The sequence below is a fragment of the Sprattus sprattus genome (genome assembly GCF_963457725.1).
Source record: "Sprattus sprattus genome assembly, chromosome: 14".
Lineage (NCBI taxonomy): Eukaryota > Metazoa > Chordata > Actinopteri > Clupeiformes > Clupeidae > Sprattus > Sprattus sprattus.
In genome coordinates this window covers 14016826-14036859 of record NC_137912.1, presented here as the reverse complement: position 1 = coordinate 14036859, position 20034 = coordinate 14016826, and the positions used below count along the sequence as shown (strand labels likewise).

General features: G+C 44.8%; 2 protein-coding genes across 2 annotated transcripts in view; one reads left to right on the top strand and one right to left on the bottom strand.

Moving 5' to 3' along the window:
- Positions 1-31: 31 nt before the first annotated feature.
- On the top strand, positions 32-8305 carry LOC308374999 (DENN domain-containing protein 11-like; the record flags this gene model as incomplete). Its single annotated transcript, XM_080851018.1, has 9 exons — positions 32-401; positions 1625-1724; positions 1831-1989; positions 2952-3096; positions 3257-3395; positions 7103-7234; positions 7321-7471; positions 7673-7723; positions 7863-8305. 9 exons carry the CDS (start codon positions 32-34, stop codon positions 8056-8058), a joined length of 1443 nt encoding a protein of 480 aa, XP_080707144.1. The 3' UTR covers positions 8059-8305.
- Positions 8306-8766: 461 nt separating this feature from the next.
- Positions 8767-20034, bottom strand: part of cog5 (component of oligomeric golgi complex 5) — a gene marked incomplete at its 5' end in the record, with an annotated part of 82447 nt that continues 71179 nt past the window's right edge. Inside the window, 7 exons of the mRNA XM_080851779.1 lie at positions 8767-9250; positions 9792-9871; positions 10386-10512; positions 12836-12912; positions 14924-15161; positions 17714-17817; positions 19811-19873. Coding sequence (XP_080707905.1) covers positions 9139-9250; positions 9792-9871; positions 10386-10512; positions 12836-12912; positions 14924-15161; positions 17714-17817; positions 19811-19873 — 801 coding nt within the window. The 3' untranslated portion in view covers positions 8767-9138. The remainder of the gene's footprint in view (positions 9251-9791; positions 9872-10385; positions 10513-12835; positions 12913-14923; positions 15162-17713; positions 17818-19810; positions 19874-20034) is intronic.

Genomic DNA, 20034 nt, shown 5'->3' with positions numbered 1-20034 from the left:
CGGTAGAAATAAAAATTTAAAGTGAATAGTTATGGCAAAGCAGTCTGACCGATCAGCGCTCCTCGACTGGGAGGAGGTTGCAGCTGTGGAGGAGCCCTCCTTGGCAACCGAAGTTAACGAAAAATGTCCCCGAGCAACCACAGTAAGTAGCAGGGCACTTGGTAGCACTGTGCCAGGTACAGGATGGAGTTCCAGTCCTGGAGAGACTGCGCCCGACGAACTAACCAGCTCAGACACAGGTGTCCTAACGGATAAGGTTGCAAGTTTGTGGGTCTTGCAAAATGATGTTGATAAACTGCAAGGAAGGCAGTATATGGCAAAACGAAGAGACGTAGAATGGAACCGAAGACAGCAAGACCAAGTTATTGCCGTGTTTGTGGTGACATTTGATACAAGATCAGGTGAGTTACTTTTTTGCGGAAGAAATGAACACAAAATGCCATACTACTATTATAAACAAAAATATGTAATCACCGGTGTAGACTATACACTTATAAATAAATCAAACATCCCTTTCACTCACACGCACTTCCATATGATTTTGAAACAACATAGATGATAGGTCGGAACAAGCAAAGGGCTGGGATTAGGCATCACGAGTAGGCAATGCGTGCACCTGGTAGACCATAAGACTTATCCCGAGGGGGGTCTGTGTTGGAATTTGCCAACTGTTCCTGTTCTGATATGTGTAACATGAGGTACGAAAAGCTGTTCCAGTACTTTTCAAAAACACTCTGATATGTAGCAAAGCGATTTTCGGACAAAAACATTTTGTTTTTAACTTCAGGTAGGCTACACTTTGAAAGAAGGCGCGTGTGTAATGTGCGTGTGACTGGACCCTCTAAACACTGGGTTGCTTTGTTTTTTGCGCTCCCTCACAATAGCATAGTGCGCAAGAGGTTTTTATTCCCCCCCCATGCAAAACATCGACTCTAGTATATGCGCAAATATGCTGGAAGAGAACGCTAAAATAAAATTATACGAGGGAATGAAACACTATTGTGAAGGAATTAACGTATATCAGAATAATAATTCACCAAAACTTCCCAGAGTCGTAGCATAAGAGGTAGAGGAGGGGTCTGGAGATTTGCCTTCTGGGCCCCGAGTGACTTGGTATCACGAGGTGCAGTCTGCAGGCTACACGTCATGCACTATTAATGCTTAATGAGGGCAAAGGCGCATTATTCATTAGACCTACTTAACTACTGAAACATATGATTAACCGATCAAAATGGATACCTGTGTCTCAGCAGTTCAATACATGTATTTTTAGGTTCAGAATTGGATTACGTTATCTGAAATTATATCCTCGATGAACCTCCACGTTGCTTAAATGTTTGCATAGCTGAGCACATTACAGCAGTTTCTTTTTTGTTTATCTTTTAACGTCAATTAAAATAACCAGTTTGTCCAAGATGAGGGAAAGCAGGTTATGAGGAAACACTACTGAGATCCTCCCTCGTCCTTGTTTACAACTTTGAACGGATAACACATCTGTGTCTGAACAGATCTACCTCTCAGAAGTTAATCGCATCTAAGTGGAACGAACAGTGCTACATTTAATACTTTTAAAATACTTAGTTCTAATAACACACGTTATAGCAAACTTCTTTTGCAATTTTAGGTAATATGTTGGAATGGTGCCTCCCACAAGATTTTAACCTTGATGGAGTTGAGTTCAAGTCCATGGCCAGTGGCTCCCACAGAATTGCCAGTGACTTTGTGTGAGTTTTGAAATGTTTGTTTGCAGTTCACATCTAGATGAGATGGTCCTCAAGTGTGTACACATTGTTTTTTTTTTGTTTGTTCCTTGCTTGTTCTCATTATCAGATATTTCCGGAAGGACTCTTACTTTGGCCTGGCATGTTTTGCCAATCTGCCTGTGGAGAGTGAACTGGAGAGGGGGGCACGGATGAAGTCTGTGGGCATCTTGTCTCCTTCCTACACAACACTCTTCCACCACATGGCATTCTTGGAAAACCAGGTCAGGTGAGAAGACTCTACATGTACTTGTATTGCACTTTATCTCCCCTCTGTTTGTGTGATCACTCAAGCTTCATGTTTTACAGGCCTATTATACACTTAACTTTTTTTCTGGACCTCACTGTTTTGTCCCCCATTTCTGATCCCTGACCTGTGGGTGTCAGAGTTATTGATGAGACAGGATTTAGCTGTAGCTCAGCGAGATGCATAAGCTGGTTGCGGTGGGTGGATGCATAGGCTGGTTGCGGTGGGTGGATGCATAGGGTGGTTGCAGTGGATGGATGCATAGGGTGGTTGCAGTGCCAATGGCAAGATGTCAGTCTCAGCTCAAGTGTCCGCAGAGTAGGGAACAGCATAAACACTGTAAACAACGGTTCTCCTGTATCTCAGCTGTGAGAATGTGGAAATGGGGCATTCAATATTGGATTACTCTAGAAGGAAGCATTACTAAATAAGAGCATTCCTACACGTGACCTGAAGTTATTGTAGGTATTTATATTCTATAACCAATGCACTGTAACTGTCAGCCAAAGCTTTAATTTTTATATCTAGAAGAAAATGGCCTCTTTCAGCACGGCGGCCTGTGTGGTTTGGTCTCCCCAGCTCATGCTGTCTGACCTCGGTCAACATGGCTTTGTTTGCTGTTTTCACAGGAGATATGCTGTGACAAGTAACTTGTGTTTGTCCTTGGCCACAATGAGGTCACAGTCACAAGAGACCGTTACCGCTATTTCCCAGTGCCTAGTCCCAGTCTTCAGGGTGCTTCAATCATTTGCACAAAGCTCAAGCTCTCACGGCAAAACCAGTTAAAAGAAATGCTATTAGCATGTGATTAACACAATACCCAGATTAAAGTAATTCCAGATTCGTGCCCCTTTTGCATAATTTGGCAGTAGATCCTAATTGTTTTAGCAACCAGAGTTTGTTTGTTGGATGGAGTCTGTATTTGACTGGCTTTGTGGATGCAGGGACCAGTTGAGATGTCCAGGCCAGTACTCTGCTTTGGAGGCTTTCTTTGAGCAGAGGAAAGGTTTGCTTCCTGCCAGAACAACGTGGAACAACATGGCTGCTCCCGCGTCAACTCCCAAACACATCATGAGTCCTGAAATGAAGGTAGCAATCTCGGGAAGTTTTGTAGGATAATTGATCACTCTGACAAAATGGTCTTCATAAAAATTACACTAGTATATACCGAATGGCTCACAGCATTGAGAAATGTGGATCAAGCATTCAGAAAATGGGGGATCTGATGGATGGATGTCTGTCTTCGAAGGTCTCTCACCCATCTGGATGCGTGTCTCAGTTCGTGCAGTTCTTTGGAGAACAGATCATGGTGCTGTGGAAGTTCGCTCTGCTGAGGAGACGCATTCTGATCTTCTCCCCACCTCCCGTGGGAGTGGTGTGCTACAGGGGTGAGGAGAGACTGCTCGCATAGTCACCCAGTTAGCACTACAGCCTTCACACAAGTCAGATGCTGTAACATTGACGATTCCAAAGGCCAATGAACAGAAAAACTGACCCCCACCCCCTAAATGGATTACATGATTATTATGATGTAATATATTGTGTTAAAGGGGCCATATTATGAAAATTCCACCTTTTTAGTGCTTCTACACGTTGATTTGGGTATCTGGCATGTCTACTGACCCAAAAAGTCTGGAAAAAAACTAATCCCACGATCTGTTATTGTTCTTGGACGTCAGAAACGACATGCTTGTGTGACTGCCAATGAACTTCCTTATCAAAGTGTCGTCAGTTTGATTTGGGCCCGTCCCCCCATCTCATCCCCCCGCCCCCCCTACACTCATTATTATATGATATGAACTTGGACTAGCTTGCTAGCAGCATGAAGCAAATTAATTACTCAAGATGTGCTGTGGTAGGCTGTACAGATCTCTACATCACCTCCCAGCCTCAGAAGACACGAGAGAAATGGATTGAATTCATATTTGAAGGCAATGTCTTGGAATGAACTGCAGACGAGGGAAATGTAAGTATTTAAAAAAAAATATTCTGTTACTTGCCCATTCAGTGTGGTGGTTTGCGACGTTAGCATGTTGTAGCCTCAACGCCATTTGCTGCAGCAGTGCACTAGCTAACAATGTTGTCAGTGTGTTGATTTACTCTGTTGGCTGTATAACTTATTTTTTCAACTGCCAGTTTACATGCAACCCTTTGGGGAAAGAAAAAGGCAGATGCCTTTTTAAAAACGGCTAAGATGGCGGAGTAATTCAAACAGCAATTATCCACCGTGTTTTTTTAGTGGTGGTTAATTGATACAAACGTGAATAAGTGCGGTGTCTTAGTTGTAGCTAGAGCCCTAAGCTTTTCGCTAAACAGTTCGCTAGCTATTAGCACTCTAGCTTGCCCAGGGGAGTTTTGCAGAGAGAAGACACAGCAATTATTCACGATTGTATCAATTGTACATCTAGGTTTCTTTGGTGTCTGTTGTCGCAACCAACAGCACAACATATCCTGGGCATTTTGAACTTTCTGTGGGTTGTGACCATAAGCAGCTTGCTAGCTATTTGAACTGTAGCTGGCTCAGGAGACTAAAATAGCTTCCTGCACCCACAGAAGGCGCCTTTTCTTCTCACCCTCCTCCTCCTCCTCAAACGCGTATTCAAGTAGATGCATTTCATTCGCCATAGTATCGATAGCTTACTAATGATAGTCGTTGATAATTAACGGATATTAATGTATGATTCCCGTTGTTAAGGTTACAGAATTTTCGCACTAAATAGGCGCTGAAGGCAGAGCTTTTTTTCTAATTAAAAATAAGTCAGTCGTGAACACACCTTAGCCTGTATGATCTATGCTAACGTGTACAGAAGTTAATTTGGATGTCATTTTGCTAAAAGGGCACTTTTGTTTTGCGGTGTGCTTTTATGCAGCTTGTGTGTAGCAATCGCTAAGGATTTTTTTTTTTTTTTTACAAAGACGTGAGACATACATGTTAAATGGGCATTACCCATTCATGAACTACGTGATTAGCAGCTAAGACTCACCTGCAGTTACCAAACCCATTACCTATTCAATGTACGATTATTTCATAATGATTTATGAGAAAAATGTACGTAGAGCATGCATAGTATGCCAATGTTATTGTACCTACTCTTCTGTGTTGGGAAAATTATATTAGGTTGGTGGAATACAACATTTCTTCAAATGCTTTTAGTTCATGTTGTATGCATGGCAGTGCAAGGATAATGGTCAATGAGATGACATTTCATTTACAGTATGGAGTATTGAGTCCTTTTATTGCATTCAGGAAAAATCATGCATAACATTGCTTCTTTTGTTGTTAAGGAAGAACATCTGAACAGTGTCCAAGGCTACATCATGTGTCATACAGATCCTCCAAAGATGCATGTCTGGAGCACCACGCAGGAGGGCACCCAGATTCTCTGTCCCAGAAAGCCCCAAAACCAGCTAACAAAGCTTCTGTACACAAAATACTTGTAACTTCTGAGCAAAGATTACATTGTATTTAGAGAATAAATGGTGATATACACATCTATTGAGTCGTCCTTTGGTAACAGTATGGCTACTGATGGCACAAAGTGTTTTTATTATAAGTGGTATTTCTGTTTGTATTACCCATGTACTAGCCAATACATTTAATAACTATGTTTAAAAAGTCTAAAGAAACAGTTTTGGTATGTAACATGTCAACAGTTGACACATTTGAGATGAGCAGTAAGCAAAGTAAGACCAAGGGAAGATTAAACGATCTTGCCCAGTTATGTTTGTATTGTAAAAAATAACTGATGACTCATGCATAAAAAACAACTTACTGCTATATTCCCCTTAGACATAAGGCCCATAGTCTGCTCTATAGATGTTGAATGCATTCTGTAGTGAAAACACATTCAAGCATTTACATTTCATCATTTAGCAGACGCTTTTATCCATAGCGCCTTACAAGGATGTGACACATTTTACATTTTTCACTGATGGCACACTGCACATCAGGAGCAATAAGGGGTTCACATGTCGTGCTCAAGGACGCTTCGAGAGGGAAGCACACAGGTAGAATGCCCGGATGGTTGGTTGCATAGTCTTCTTGTTACCTTGAATATTGAAAGTGTAAGTATCATTGAATATAAAACAGAAGATGACTGCATAATTCACAAAGATGTCATGTCATTCACAAAGAATTCTACCTGTGGTATCTCCATGCCGCATACATTCTCAGGCTCTAGGCATTTGCTCACAATTGGCACAAATACACCTGTATAGATAAAGAGTTTTAAAAAGTGACAACATTATAGGTAAAGTGTATTTGAATGTTTAGTTACAGTTACAGACATAAGTCGACAAATACAACGAAAACAAGGTTTGAGCGCTAATAAACGGAGGTAAACTCGTTACGTTATGTTCTACACCTGCTTTGTCCATTACTGTTAAATAATATTTTACTTTACAGCTCGAGCTTTACCCGTGTTTTTTGCTTTGCACCACTTATGCTAAGATATCTATCTATCCTGCAAGCCATCTGGTTGATTTAAATGCCTAGAAAAACAGCCTTTTCACAAACAGTAACTTACATAAAACACACTGTATTTATTTCATATTACTCACATGTACAAACTATTTACTAGCAGTGCAATGCTCTCGTCACCGTCAACCTGACCATATGACCTTAGCCAAAGTTAAAACAAAAAATTAAATGTAGATTTGACAAAGTTTACTTACCATTCAGAAACGTTTTGTTGAGCCCTAACTTCTTGAATATGTTCGGGAGCCTCTTGTTCTGCTTCTGGGTCTGACTCTGGCTCAAACAGATACGGTTGTACGATTCTGTCTTCTGCAGTAGCCATCTTTCTATATAGATAGCTGTTAGCTGTTCAAGCTATGCGAGCGCAACTCTTGGAGGAGGGGGAGGAGTGAGCTGGCTCATTAGCATTTAAAGGAACAGGCACTCAATACAGGTCAATCTGTAGGGAGCTGTTTTGACAGGGTGAAAAGGGTGCTGTATAAAATTATTCTTGTGGTATTTTGACCAAAATATGTTACTGGCATTTCATAAAGACCCCAAGGAACCATTTCAACTTGTGGTAAAATGGGCATACGATGGGTCCTTTAAGATGTAAAGTCCTCTTTGTTTCCCCTGCAGTGTACAGTTGCCTGGCATTGGCCAGAGTGCCTTTACCTGGTGTCGGCAAAGGACTGCCTCCGTTTCGCCCTTTCTTTTATGTGAATGTAACCGACATACCCACCCTGGAGACGGAGTTGTCATATGTGGCTTGTAAGTTAGCTGGAAATATCCATTATTTCTAAACAGTTTTTAATAATGTACATGCTAATTATTGTAGCTATCCTCTCGATGTTAAGGTACAACGGAAAGGATTTTTGAGGAAAAGAAGCACCTCTTTGATGTATACGTGGACAATCAGACCGTGCAGACACACAGGGAGAGCTTACAGCCACTACTTCGGATAACCGGTTCTGACCGAGCGAAGTACAAGAAATTCCAGGAAAAGAGGTATGATGCCCTGCAGTAGTCATTTTTGCTCTTCACAATCACAGTGGACAACTTGTCTAGGACATATTTATATGTCTTTGCCTTGAAAGACCTGGGAGGTTTGTGCACCAGACATTTGGACCCTTTGCATGAGTGAACAAGTCAACACTTTTACTGCTTTTACTTCTGAGTGAACTGATTTATAGATCATATGTGTTCCAGGAAGAGGCTGGTGGGCGACACCAGCTACACTGAAGAAGAGCTCTTCATTTTGTAAGTATGATACAGAAAATACAGCATGTATGCAGTTTACTGATCATAAGAAACAGGCTTCTGGTTTAATCTTTTCTTTCTTTTTTTGTTTGCACTCTCTCTTTTTTTTAAAATAACTTTTTCTGAATGTATCATGCAGGTTTTTCTCTGAGCTGAACACTAAGATTTTCCAGACTCTTCTGGAGGTGGCGTCCAGTGTGGACCGCGCCCTGACCGAGCAGCACATGCAGAGAATGGGCCTGGACCCCAAGGCTGATCACAAATTCCTAGTGGACATACTGGAGACGTATGGCATCGATGTCATGCTCATGATTGACACCTCCTGTTGCTTCTAAAGTAATTACAGGTGGACAACCAGAAAGTACCCCTTTTTGTAGTCACCATCTCACAAGCTGTCAATACCTGTGCACTTTTCTAATGCTGGCGAACCAGCCCAAAGACTACTGTATATGAAGGCAATTTAGATGGCACTAAGTATATTTGGCACTACATGCGTATAAGCTTTAACGAGGTTAAACACCTGAGTGGATAAAGTCTCACTGCACAGACTGAGATTAATTGACCACTCGTGAGTCTGATCCTCTGAAGATCCATTTACTTCTGATCTAGTCAAGTATCATATATATTCGATTAATTGGTGCTTTTGTAATACAGGTCTAGTATTGTTTTATTTTTACAGTGTGTCTGATCAATAAATCTGGTGTAAGTGTTTATACATGACCAAAGGTGCTGCCTTGTGTTGTAGAGGGGGGAAATCATGTTGATTTTGTGAACAGGTGAGTTGCACTTCCATCCCTCACTGCTCAGAATCTTCCCTCAGCCTCCTCCAAGAGGTGTGTTCAAACTGTGCAGGGCGTTACAGATTATAGGTATTCAACAGAAATACAAGTTCCGGTAGCAGCAGATATATCACACATTTTACAGTCCAGAGCTGTTTTATATTTACACAAAGTAATAAGAAAGGTTATCCAATAAGTCTTTTGTAGAGTTTACTATATTACAGTACTCCACCCCCCCCCCCCCTGCAAGAGAATGACCTTTAGAAAGATAAAGGTAAATGAAAATAAATAGAAAATAGTAATGGTCATAAGCTTAAGCCTGCACCATATCCTCCATATAACTGTACAGAAAGAACCACAATACCTTTGCCCAAAGACCATAGATCACCCTTTTTCCATGAAAAGATTAACTGCCACATACCCACAGTTCTTTACGTGGGTAGCTCAAGTCATATAGTACACTGATTAAGAGAGAGAGAAAAAAAGATCCCAAATCGGCCCATGCATACTGTGCTCTCATTGACAGATTCACAGAGGCAACATGTTTTCAACTGATTAAGAAGCGTTTGCTTTGATTTGTGGGTATGAGAAAGAATGAGGCTGGTATTGCTGAGCTCCATTGGCTGCTCGGTCCTCCTACGCGGCGCTGGTGGCCCTCTGGAGCAGCTGAAGCATGATGGGATACACAGGTGCAAACTCCTTCCCCTGTCTCGCCTTCACGGACTGCACATACGCCTCCAGAGCCCCCCTACAAGACAAACGAGGAAGTGGATTTTGGATATGACTAGGAGACATGCAGAAATATAAGCGGAGACATTTACATTTTTAGAGGGCACTGTTTCAGATTCACATTTTCGTCATGTCATTCCTTACAAATTAGTATCTAAATGTGTGGATTTATACCACTAGAGGTCACTATACTTCTAAACAAAGCCAGTCTGTTCTCTAGGATTCATTGTTTCTTTCTGACACATGGAGGAGCCAAACTTCTATATCCCCCACCTTTCCTTTTACCCCTGAAACTATCAATCCTGTGGATGAGTCTGAACTCATTAATCAAAGGTTAATTAATTTTATGTTAGAGAAAAATAATTACTGTGGCAACAGCACATTTATTATTGACAGAAATAAAGGTGAGTAAGCCCCAAAATTCAGAACAGCTCATTTTAAACCAATTAAGAGCATGCACTGGCCCATTTTCACCAACAAAAAAAAAATGGCTAGAAATTTGACCCTGCAAATGGGCTCCGCGAGACGACCATGGTGACCATGTCTGGTTCTGACCTTACCTGATGAGGGTGAGGCGGTCTTTCTCTGAGGGGTGGTCATCCAGCCACTGGGAGTAGCGGGCGATGGACCACTCGGCTCTCTGTTAAAGCAGCAGAGTGTGAGCGTGACAGTGAACTCTTTTAACCTCGCACACAGAGGCTCTCCCGTGATATTGCCAGGAGGCCGGCAGAGGCAGTTATAATTTGCATTTTCAGACGTGCACACACAAAGAACCTGCCTTAATACCTACCTGGTTGACGCAACATGACAGAAATATTCATAGTTAATGCATAAACTGATACAAAAACAAGTAGCGTATGGTTTGCATTCTGTCAAACAAATTAATATGACACAATTTGAGTAAGGGATGTGGTGTACCTGTTTTGGTATGAGTCTGTGTGTGTGCGTGTTGCTGTTTACTGTGCAGATGTGTTTCTATCAACATGAGGTTAATGTGTATGCATTTATGTAGCATGTGGTTTGTGTCTGAAGTGTATTTATGTGTATGCATCTCAGGTTAGTGCTGATGTGCTAGTGTGTGTGTGTGTGTGTGTGTGTGTGTGTGTGTGTGTGTGTGTGTGGATGAGGTTTTTAGTGTGTGTATGTGCACACACCTGGTGCGGTGACTTGAGCTCAGGGGGTGCACGCGTGAACAGGAAGTGCAGGATGGTGCTGTAGGGAATGATGTCGCCCAGAGCCTGGCTGCTGGCGATCAGCTCATTGGTCTGGAAGAGCAGCGGCCTGCAGCACACAGTCCCAACACCACAGCTCTTAGCATGGCTCTGCATGGCTTACATTCATCTATTCTAGCATTAGATTATGAGTATTTTTTTAGTATCAAAACATAAGAAAGGAATTTCTCAGCAAAATAAATGGCAAATTGTCATTAAACACTATAACTAAACTACATTTTCACTCATATTAGTACAGTAACATTTAAACATTGGGGAGTTGAACAGCAGCAAACCTTGTGATATTTGACTTACAAAGCAATCACACATTCCTTTAGAATATTTAGCATTCCATGCCATAAGGTTGTATTGGGATGGGTTATGCTAAGTTTGGGCTTTGTTAAGTTTGCACAGTGGTGCACAGTGGTGTTGATGTTCTGTTCTGAACACTGGTGCTGTGTAAGCATCGGGCTGCTGGGCTATCCTCTTGCATGAATTACACACGTGCCTCTTAGCCCTTCGGGTGAATGTGTTCTGGCGCATCATTAGCCCAAAGGCAGGGGGATAGGGTCATCATCAACAACAACAACAACACACACACACACACACACACACACACACACACACACACACACACACACACACACACACACACACACACACACACACACACACACACACACACACACACAATACAGTCATATGGCTGGGTACATAAAGTCCCCATGAATCATAATTTCTCTGCTTCCACAAACACCGGCTCGAACTAAAGGTTAATGGAAGCATCCTTATGCCATCACAGTGAGCCACGGCCCTGAGAAGGCTTTTACTGCCTTTACATTCAGGACCGATGCTGTTGCACATGCACAGACACAGACATGCACACGCACACAGCCTTCTTGCCTGACCTAAAGCCCAAATATACTTAACAACGCCACGGGCGACATCCCAAAGGCAAGAGAAAGAAAAAGAGTCTCAGAGAGATAAAGACAAAATGGAGAGCTGGGGTCAGCTGAGGTCGTAAGTGTGCGTGCCTATGTTAATTAATTAGTTCATATGTGTGCGTGTTTGTGTGAATGTGAAAATAACTGTGTGTGTGTGTGTGGTAGTGTGTTTATCTGTGTGTTGTTGTATACATTTGTTTGCATTGGTGTTTTAGCCTAGGGGTTAGCGTTGGCTTAGGCCAGCCTCCCTATGACTCCATCCTTAAATAGTGTGTGTGTGTGTTTGCGCTTGCTTTCTGCCGACTACAGCAGACCACAGAGGGGGGGGGGGGGGGGGGGGGGGGCACAGGGACAGATAAAGCCTATCCAGCCCCAACCATAAAAAGCCCTCTATCCCCTCAGCGGTAATGGGCCAGATAGAATTTCGGTGAGAGTGGAGGAGAGAAGAGGAGGTGGTGGGGGGATGCGGGAGGGGGAGATAAAAGCTCAGGTGGCCACTCGTGGATCTACACCACCAGGCTCGTCTGGCTCGCCTGCAGCCATGCTCACCCATCAAACACCTGGTCGGAACCACAGCCGGCCCCCTCCCCCCTGGAGAGACGGGCATCGGCCCCTGTAAGCCGCCCCCAAGCGTGTGCGCGCGGGGAGGGGTGGTGGGACGGACTCATTCCAGCCTGGTTCCATTAACTGTCCTGGAGGAACCAGAGAGCGACAGAGAGGCAAACAGGCCACCTGACAGACCAAAAGCCTGGAGAGAAGCTCCGCTCACGCACACAGGATGGTGCCTGCACCCCTGGAGGGGGAGCACAAGGCCACAGAGCAGCCGAAACAATTAAAGCTGCTAATTAGGAGCTTGACCTGAAATTAGGAAGTTCATCAGGACACTACGGGCAGGTAGGGCTGTTGTTTTGGGCGAGCGTGGGACTCGGCACGGTGGTTATTCATTAAGGGCCGCTGAAACAAAGCCATTAGGGCTGGCAAATTAGCGATGAAAATGAGCAACGCGAGGCAGAAGGTGCCCAGACTGAGGATTACACACACACACACACACACAGACACACACACACACACACACAGACACACACACACACACACACACACAAATCAAACTGCCGTCTCCACTCTGCTCGCCGTCTAACAGCTAATTAGATGGGATATTCAGCAGGGAAGAGACCCCGTGTGCTATGATATCTCAGGGTGGAGGTACAAAGAGCCAGAGGTATAGAGAGAGAAAGATAGTCAGAGAAGGCAAGAGAGAGGTAGAGAAAGTGAGAGGTTGAGAAAGAGAGAGGTGGACAGTGAGTGAATAAAAAAACTGGTGACACTACATGGCAGAGACAGCGAGAGCGAGAGAAACACGATGAGTGAAAAAAGAGAGAGGTGTAAAAACACTATCCACTGCGAGGTGTCCAATCCAGCTGAGGGCCCATTGACCATGATGGGACTCACCTGAAGGAGCGCAGCAGACGGTACGGCTTCCCCAGGTCTGACACACGCCTGCATTGAGGAGCCACGGCCAACTCCATCTGAAACACAAACACACACACACAGGGCCATGCACACGGGCAAGCAGGCACACACAGGCACACACAGGCACACACACACACACACACACACAAACACACACACACACACACACACAGAATGAGTTAAGTGCCTCAGTGTGACGAGGCAGTGCAGTGGAGTTGGCCTGACATTTAAACAGAGCTGACGGATAATTGTGCCGAAAGCAACTAAGAGACAGTCACCTTCACTCGCAACCTGCACTCACACGGCCACACAGGTCAAGGGAAGAATAACGAGCAGAGGAGACGGAGAGAGAAAGAGAGAGCGAGAGAGAGAGAAAGAGAGACAGAGAGAGAAAGAGACAGAGAGAGAGAGAGACGGAGAGAGAGAGAGAGAGAGATAGAGATAGAGATAGAGAGACGGAGAGAAACAGAGACAGAGAAAGACAGAGAGGGAGAGCGACAGAGAGAGACAAAGAGAGACCAAGACAGAAAGAGAGAGAGAGAGAGAGAGAGAGAGAGAGAGAGAGAGAGAAAGAAAGAAAGAAAGAGAGAGATAGAGAGAGAAAGGAAGAACAGGCACTTATGGTGACAACACTTTGTTGCATCTGTGCACTCTAACTGAATGACACTCTACCTGGCCACCTACCTCCATTCCACTCATTCATGGACGGAGACAGGCAGCTTTTGGGTCACCATCTAAAATCATACTCTACATTTACAACACTCACAACCCTCACAAGACCATGGGGCCTTCACCGATAGACACAGACCGGGTAAAATACGGTTCAGATTATGAATACACACTGCTAGATTCTGAAATATGAGGGCTAAAGAAACAGTGGGGTAGTTCAGGTTAGCATTAAAAAGTGAAAAATTGCACTTTTCACACTTTGTGCGACAGAAGGTGAGGTAAACTAGGAATAAGTAGCAGAACTGAGAGTCTCATCTAAACTCATTCCTTACTGCCAACTCTGTCTTTTTAAATCTGATACAACATTGGCAAGCAAACTGCTTGCAGGCATCTGTTTTGCGGTTGTTTGTACACAAGCAAGGCTGAACAGAAGTTCCGTATCAGTAATCAATCAGTTTGATGCATCATGAGATATTCAGGAATTTCATCAATGTTATCAATGTCAATCTTTATAGTCATTGTGACCACAGTCTTAATGTCCTAATGACTACTACAATGGCTAACAAGTCATTTGGCTTCACAGGCAACTGGGGCTTAACAGACTAAAGAGATGAGTGGTTTAAAAGGCCTTCCTGTGTATAGCCTGGAGATGGCTCCACATAGGGACATACATGACGTACAACAACACAAGAGTGTTAACTTAAGTACACACTGTTGGTCTGAGGAAGTCTATATCTGGGGTATATGTAATAGAACTGTGTAAATCGCATTGCACTCGTATGGTAGCGCTACAAATAGGTCATTTAAATCAATAAAGTGCAGGAACGAGGCGTATTTGTAACAAAGGGAGACAGCAATCAGCCAGCCTTGAACCTGAGACTACGGGGTATCAAACCTGGAGCCTGACCGCAATGCCAAAGAACCAGGCACTCAGAGCACACACTGAACCATGGTGATGGCACTTCATTACAGTGTGTGCGTGTGTGTGTGTATGTGTTTGTGTGTGTGTAAGTGACTGAGTAGAGTTCAGTGGGTAGCCAGGTTCAGATTGTAAACAGCTTGAGGGAAGAGGCTGTTTTTGAGCCTGGTAGTATGGTCTCCTGCGGCGTCTGTTCTTGCCCTGACCACCAGGCCAAAGAATCTTTGGTTTTCAGTATCAATAAAGCCTTTATGGCTTCAGATTCGGTTAAATGGGAATTCGAACAAGATACTTTAAAGGCCGTTTCCCACATATGTATTATTAACTGATGCATTTTACTCTTGCTTTTACATGTAATTTTCTATTGGGCAAGACAAGATTGTCATCATCATCATTATCACCATGTTCTTCATCACGGCCTCTGCCTTAACCCTTATGAAGCACCATCACCACCACGACCTCTCTCTCCTCTTCCTCACCTGCGCAAAGTCCGCCGCCAGCCTCATCTTGCCGCCCTCACCGAGGGGGCGGAGCAGGCTGGCGTTGCGAATGAAGAGCTGGATGGCACGGCGAGCGATGGCCTCGGTGTTGTCGTAGATGAAGTCCAGGCACTGGAAGTGGCGCAGATAGTCACTCATGCACCGGGCCAGGAAGCCCTGCAGCTCCTTCATGTAGAGAGAGCAGGGCACTTCTGGACGGCCTGATGAAGAGAGGGGCCTGTATACATGCACACACACACACACACACACACACACACAGACACACACACACACACACAGACACACGCGCACACACACACACACAATGCATAAATGTCAATATAAATCGGCTCATAACTACACGGATGAGTACATGCTCTTAGAAACCCAAACAAACACACAGACAGATACCAGACAAGGACACACACACACACACACACACACACACACACACACACACACACGCACACACACACGCACACACACACAGACAAAACAAATTAAAACAATGAGCCAAATTAGCATGAAAAGCCTTGGATTTGAGGGCACTTAACCTTCAAAATGAGTGCAAGCATAAACTCTGCCATAACAAGGACATGGCCATCCGCTCCAAAATCCATGTGCACTCTTTCTGCATGTTTGAAACTCTCACTAAAACACACGAGCACAGCTGAAAGGCCCATGTGATGCCGATATCCTGATACCACGCCCGCCCCCACCATCTCTATCTCCCTTTCTCCCCTCTCCCTCTTTCTCACTCTCTCTGTAGTTCACCCCATGCTGGCCAGCTTCGTGTAAAGCACACATAATGATGGAATAAATCAACTCCCAGGAGCCTATGCTAAGCGGGATCAGTAGCCGAGCCTGCGAGCGTCAAAGGGAAAGCAGTCCGATTAAACGCCAGTAAAGTCACTCGCCGTCTCCCTCCCTCAGCCCATCTTTCTCTATCTGTTTCTGTGTTACAAAGACAGAAATGCCAGGGGTCCCAAACAGACGTTGCCCATCAATGGGTGACTTCTGCTGTTCCATTGGCCCTCAACACCCACCCACCCCGGAGCAACGCGGGCCATCGCAGGGACAGAGAGGGACAAAAGAGTCGACGCGTCACCAGCCGGAGCGCGGCGGCAGCTAAATGTTATCTTCCTCCGGCACGTTCATTTATCTATTTAGTTCTAAAGCAGAGGAAAGAGAACGAGAGAGAGAGAGAGAGAGAGAGAGAGAATATGAGAAGGGGGCAGCAGCAGTCAGCTAAGCAGAGTGAATGGGGGCAGTTTGGGAGAAGGGAACTTCACAAAGACCACAGCTCCCAAAAGGGGGAGAACAGAGTCCAACAGTATCCGCCCTACAGAAACACACACACACACACACACACACACACACACACACACACACACACACACACACACACACACACACACACACACACACACACACACGCACAAATCCACATACACATAACATTTGCATACACATACAGTAGATGGAGACACATGCACACACCTGCAGAAATACACAAATGCGCACACACACGCAACAACACCTCGACACCCATCCTCCTGTGCCCTTTACAGACTTGAGAGCAAAGGACGGCCACAGCGCACGTGACTTTCAGCACAGGCAAACACGTTTCCGTAGGAACAGCCTCCAGCCTCCCGTGAGCATTTACGAGGTTGCCATGTAGCAGTATTAAGGTTAATGATGTTAACTGGGCCAGTAATTAATTAGGCATTCCTAGCATGTTCAGAGGTCGAGGATAAAAACTGCAAGCTATTATCCATAGATCTAGCTTGACGCCACAGGCAGCTTTTAATAGTATGGGGCAAGGAGGAAGCGTTAGGGGGAAAGGACTGCAGTATGATGACACCAATGTGTAAAGTACATTTGTTTGTGCGTGTGTGTGCGTGTGTGTGTGTGTGTGTGTGTGTGTGTGTGTGTGTGTGTGTGTGTGTGTGTGTGTGTGTGTGTGTGTGTGTGTGTGTGTGTGTGTGTTAGGGAGTCACAGTAAAACCCCCTTCCTAAAGGGCAAACTCTATCGCTTGCTAGTGGAGTTGGTGGCTAGGTGGACTCAGCAGTGCTGCAGCCAGCGAGCGCAAGAAAGGCCCCGTAGGGTACGGACTGCAGAGCCCAGCAGCCACTGAACCATGAGGGGCCCTTAAAAGCAAGCCGCAACAGAGAGCAAGGGATCATGGGGAGTGGAGTCCAGGCGGGAGAGTGAGGTTAGAAATGTCATGTTTATATTTAGAAAGAAAGACATGAGGTCAGCCTCTGAATGTATTAAACAATTGCAAAGTCATATGGGTGAGTGCAAACATACATACACACACACACACACACACACACACACACACACACACACACTGGAATAAACACACTGCAACACTGATACGTGTGTGATTAATGACCTTGCTGGTGATGCATCACTTGACTGGTGCAATTGATTGAGGCAGGGAATTAGTTGAGACCGTGTGCGTGTGTGTTTTGAACATTGATGACCTCTGTGTGTGTTTTGACAAGTGCTTTGGATTGTGTGTATGTCCGTGTCAGTCTCGAGTCTGGTTTAGAAGTGGAAGTGAGCAGGATCCTGAGAGAGTGTGGAGACACTGTGCAGATATTCTTACTACAGTGTGTGTATGTGTATGTGTGTGTGTGTGCTTGTGCATGTGCATGTGCGTGTGCGTGTGCGTGTGCGTGTGCGTGTGCGTGTGCGTGTGCGTGTGCGTGTGCGTGTGCTTGTGTGTTTGTGGGTGTGTGTGTATGTGTGTGTGTGTGTATGTGTGCTTGTTCACTCACGCAGAAAAGTCTTCCTGGTGCATGGTGATGAGGATGGCTTCTATGGAGTCGCTCACAGACAGCAGCAGAGGCTGGACTGCGTTGACCATCAGGGTCTGTACCCCCTAACGAGAGAAAACACACACACACAAATATGTGCATACATACATATACTGTTCATAGATATACACTGTCCAACCTGATCAACCCACCAAACACGCACACGCACACGCAAACGCAAACGCAAACGCAAACGCACACGCGCACACACACGCACACGCACACACACACATATTCTTCCACTTCTTGAACCTTGTATTACAACAAATCTACATGACATATGATGGTTCTTCTAAGCACATTCGCTCAACCATCCCTGCTGTTGAGTCTCGTCTCCACAGAGTATTGTGTTGTGATGTGTTGTGATCGCCCTGCACATGCTCACAGGTCAGCATCCCCCTACGGCTTCTCTCATTGGCTCACGCAGCCGGTTGCATGGCAACGTGGTAGTCTGTGTAGCGGTGGCTAATCTTGTCGTGCGTGCACATGTGATTGGCTGATTTGGCTGACATTTGCAGGGCCATCCGTGGAACATCAGTCTGGCTATCACGCATGTCACAGCAGGTTGTTTGTAAGAACCTGTGTGTGTGTATGTTTATGCGTATGTGAGTGTGTGTGTCTGTGCCTGTGCCTGTGCCTGTGTGTGTGTGTGTCTGTGTATGTAGGGGTGAAATGTTTATATGGGAGGAATTTCTGCATTTGTTGTTGATATGGTTTTGGGATTGGGTGTACTGTATATATTTGTAAAGATCGCTAATGTGTGTGCGTGTGTGTGTCCATGTCCAGACGAGTGTGGTATACAGGACACCCCCTGACGCTCGTGATCGGCTTACCCCCTGTTGCATCTCTGTACCGAGATCAATGGAAACTCAATAAGACCCCTCCTCCACCTAGCCCCCACCCTCACCTCACACTAATCCCCTGTAGCCTGCTGATAAACTGATGGCCACCGCAGATCTCCTCTCCGTCAACTCCTGCCCAACTAAAGTTAATGTGTCCTCCACCCATGGCCTCCCTCTTCTGTTCATAATCCGTCTTCCCTTCTTAAAGTGCATGGAGTAGAGTGGACATTCTTCTGTGAACTTCCTGCTTCGCCAAGGATCTCAATGGCACTCATTACGACTACTAATTAGCATAATAAGGCAAGTTATGCCAATAGTTTTTATTACAAAAACATGCTACTAGCACCTCCATCATTTCTTTTAACTCGTATTGTGGGTTCTCATGCGATAAAGAGTTGTTGGGAATGTCTATTTTCCAGTCTCTAATTCTAGGGTTCTGGCAGTCTGTAAGCCCATGAGCCCAGCAGTCAGTGGTAGAGACTGGTCATTAAAGGTGGTGATTCGGTGGTGCACTAGGCTATGTAGGAGGGGAAGGCTGGTGACCTTTATTGCTGACCTGAAGAGAGGACTTCTGGACTTTTGAGTGATGGGCGTCAGTCTCGTATGTTAAGTTGTGCGCTGAGGTTTTAAAGCTGACTATGTGTGGTGTATCATGTCATGTGTGGGACGGGATGTATGGGCATGTTAGAGATGGGCCCTTGAGTTGTGCTGCGTGAAGACTAGGAAACTGTTGACATGGTCAAAGCTGTCGGACCGAGTGTGTGGTGTCTTCTGTGGAGTTAATGTGTGCTTTATGTGTGTGTGTGTGTGTGTGTGAGAGTGTGTGTGTGTGTGTGTGAGAGTGTGTGTGTGTGTGTGTGTGTGTGCACTGGCTGTCTGTCTGTGCGTCTGTGGTTAGGTAAGGACACAAGGTAGAGTTTGCTCTTCTGATGGCTAATTTAAGTCAGAGACAGAGCCCTGAATTCCAAGCAGCTCAATGTTTACCTAATTCCTCTTCCAAACTCTTTCCAAAGTGTGTGTAGCTGTGTGTGTGTACATGTGCGTTGTGTGCGAAGAGTGTATTTAACCTCCGCACTGCAATGTCACACAGAAGTAAATGACATCTCCATCAGTCTACGAGCTTCAGTCTACTCAAATCTCTCTACGACCGGATGAAAAGGGTCTCCAACAGTTCACACATGTGTGTGTGTGTGTGTGTGTGTGTGTGAGACCGTACCTCCAGAGAAGCAGTGAGAGCTTGTTCAGCAGCAGGTGGGAATGCGGTTTGGCTGGATACAACCTGGGATACACACACACACAAACACACACACAAAAACAGTAATTAAAGACAAGAATTATTTTTAATAACCACAGTTGGAAAGGAATAAAAAAATACCGTAATAACAAGGCAATGCCTAAATGAGAACACGTGCCAAACGAGATAAGGTGCACCTGGTGAGT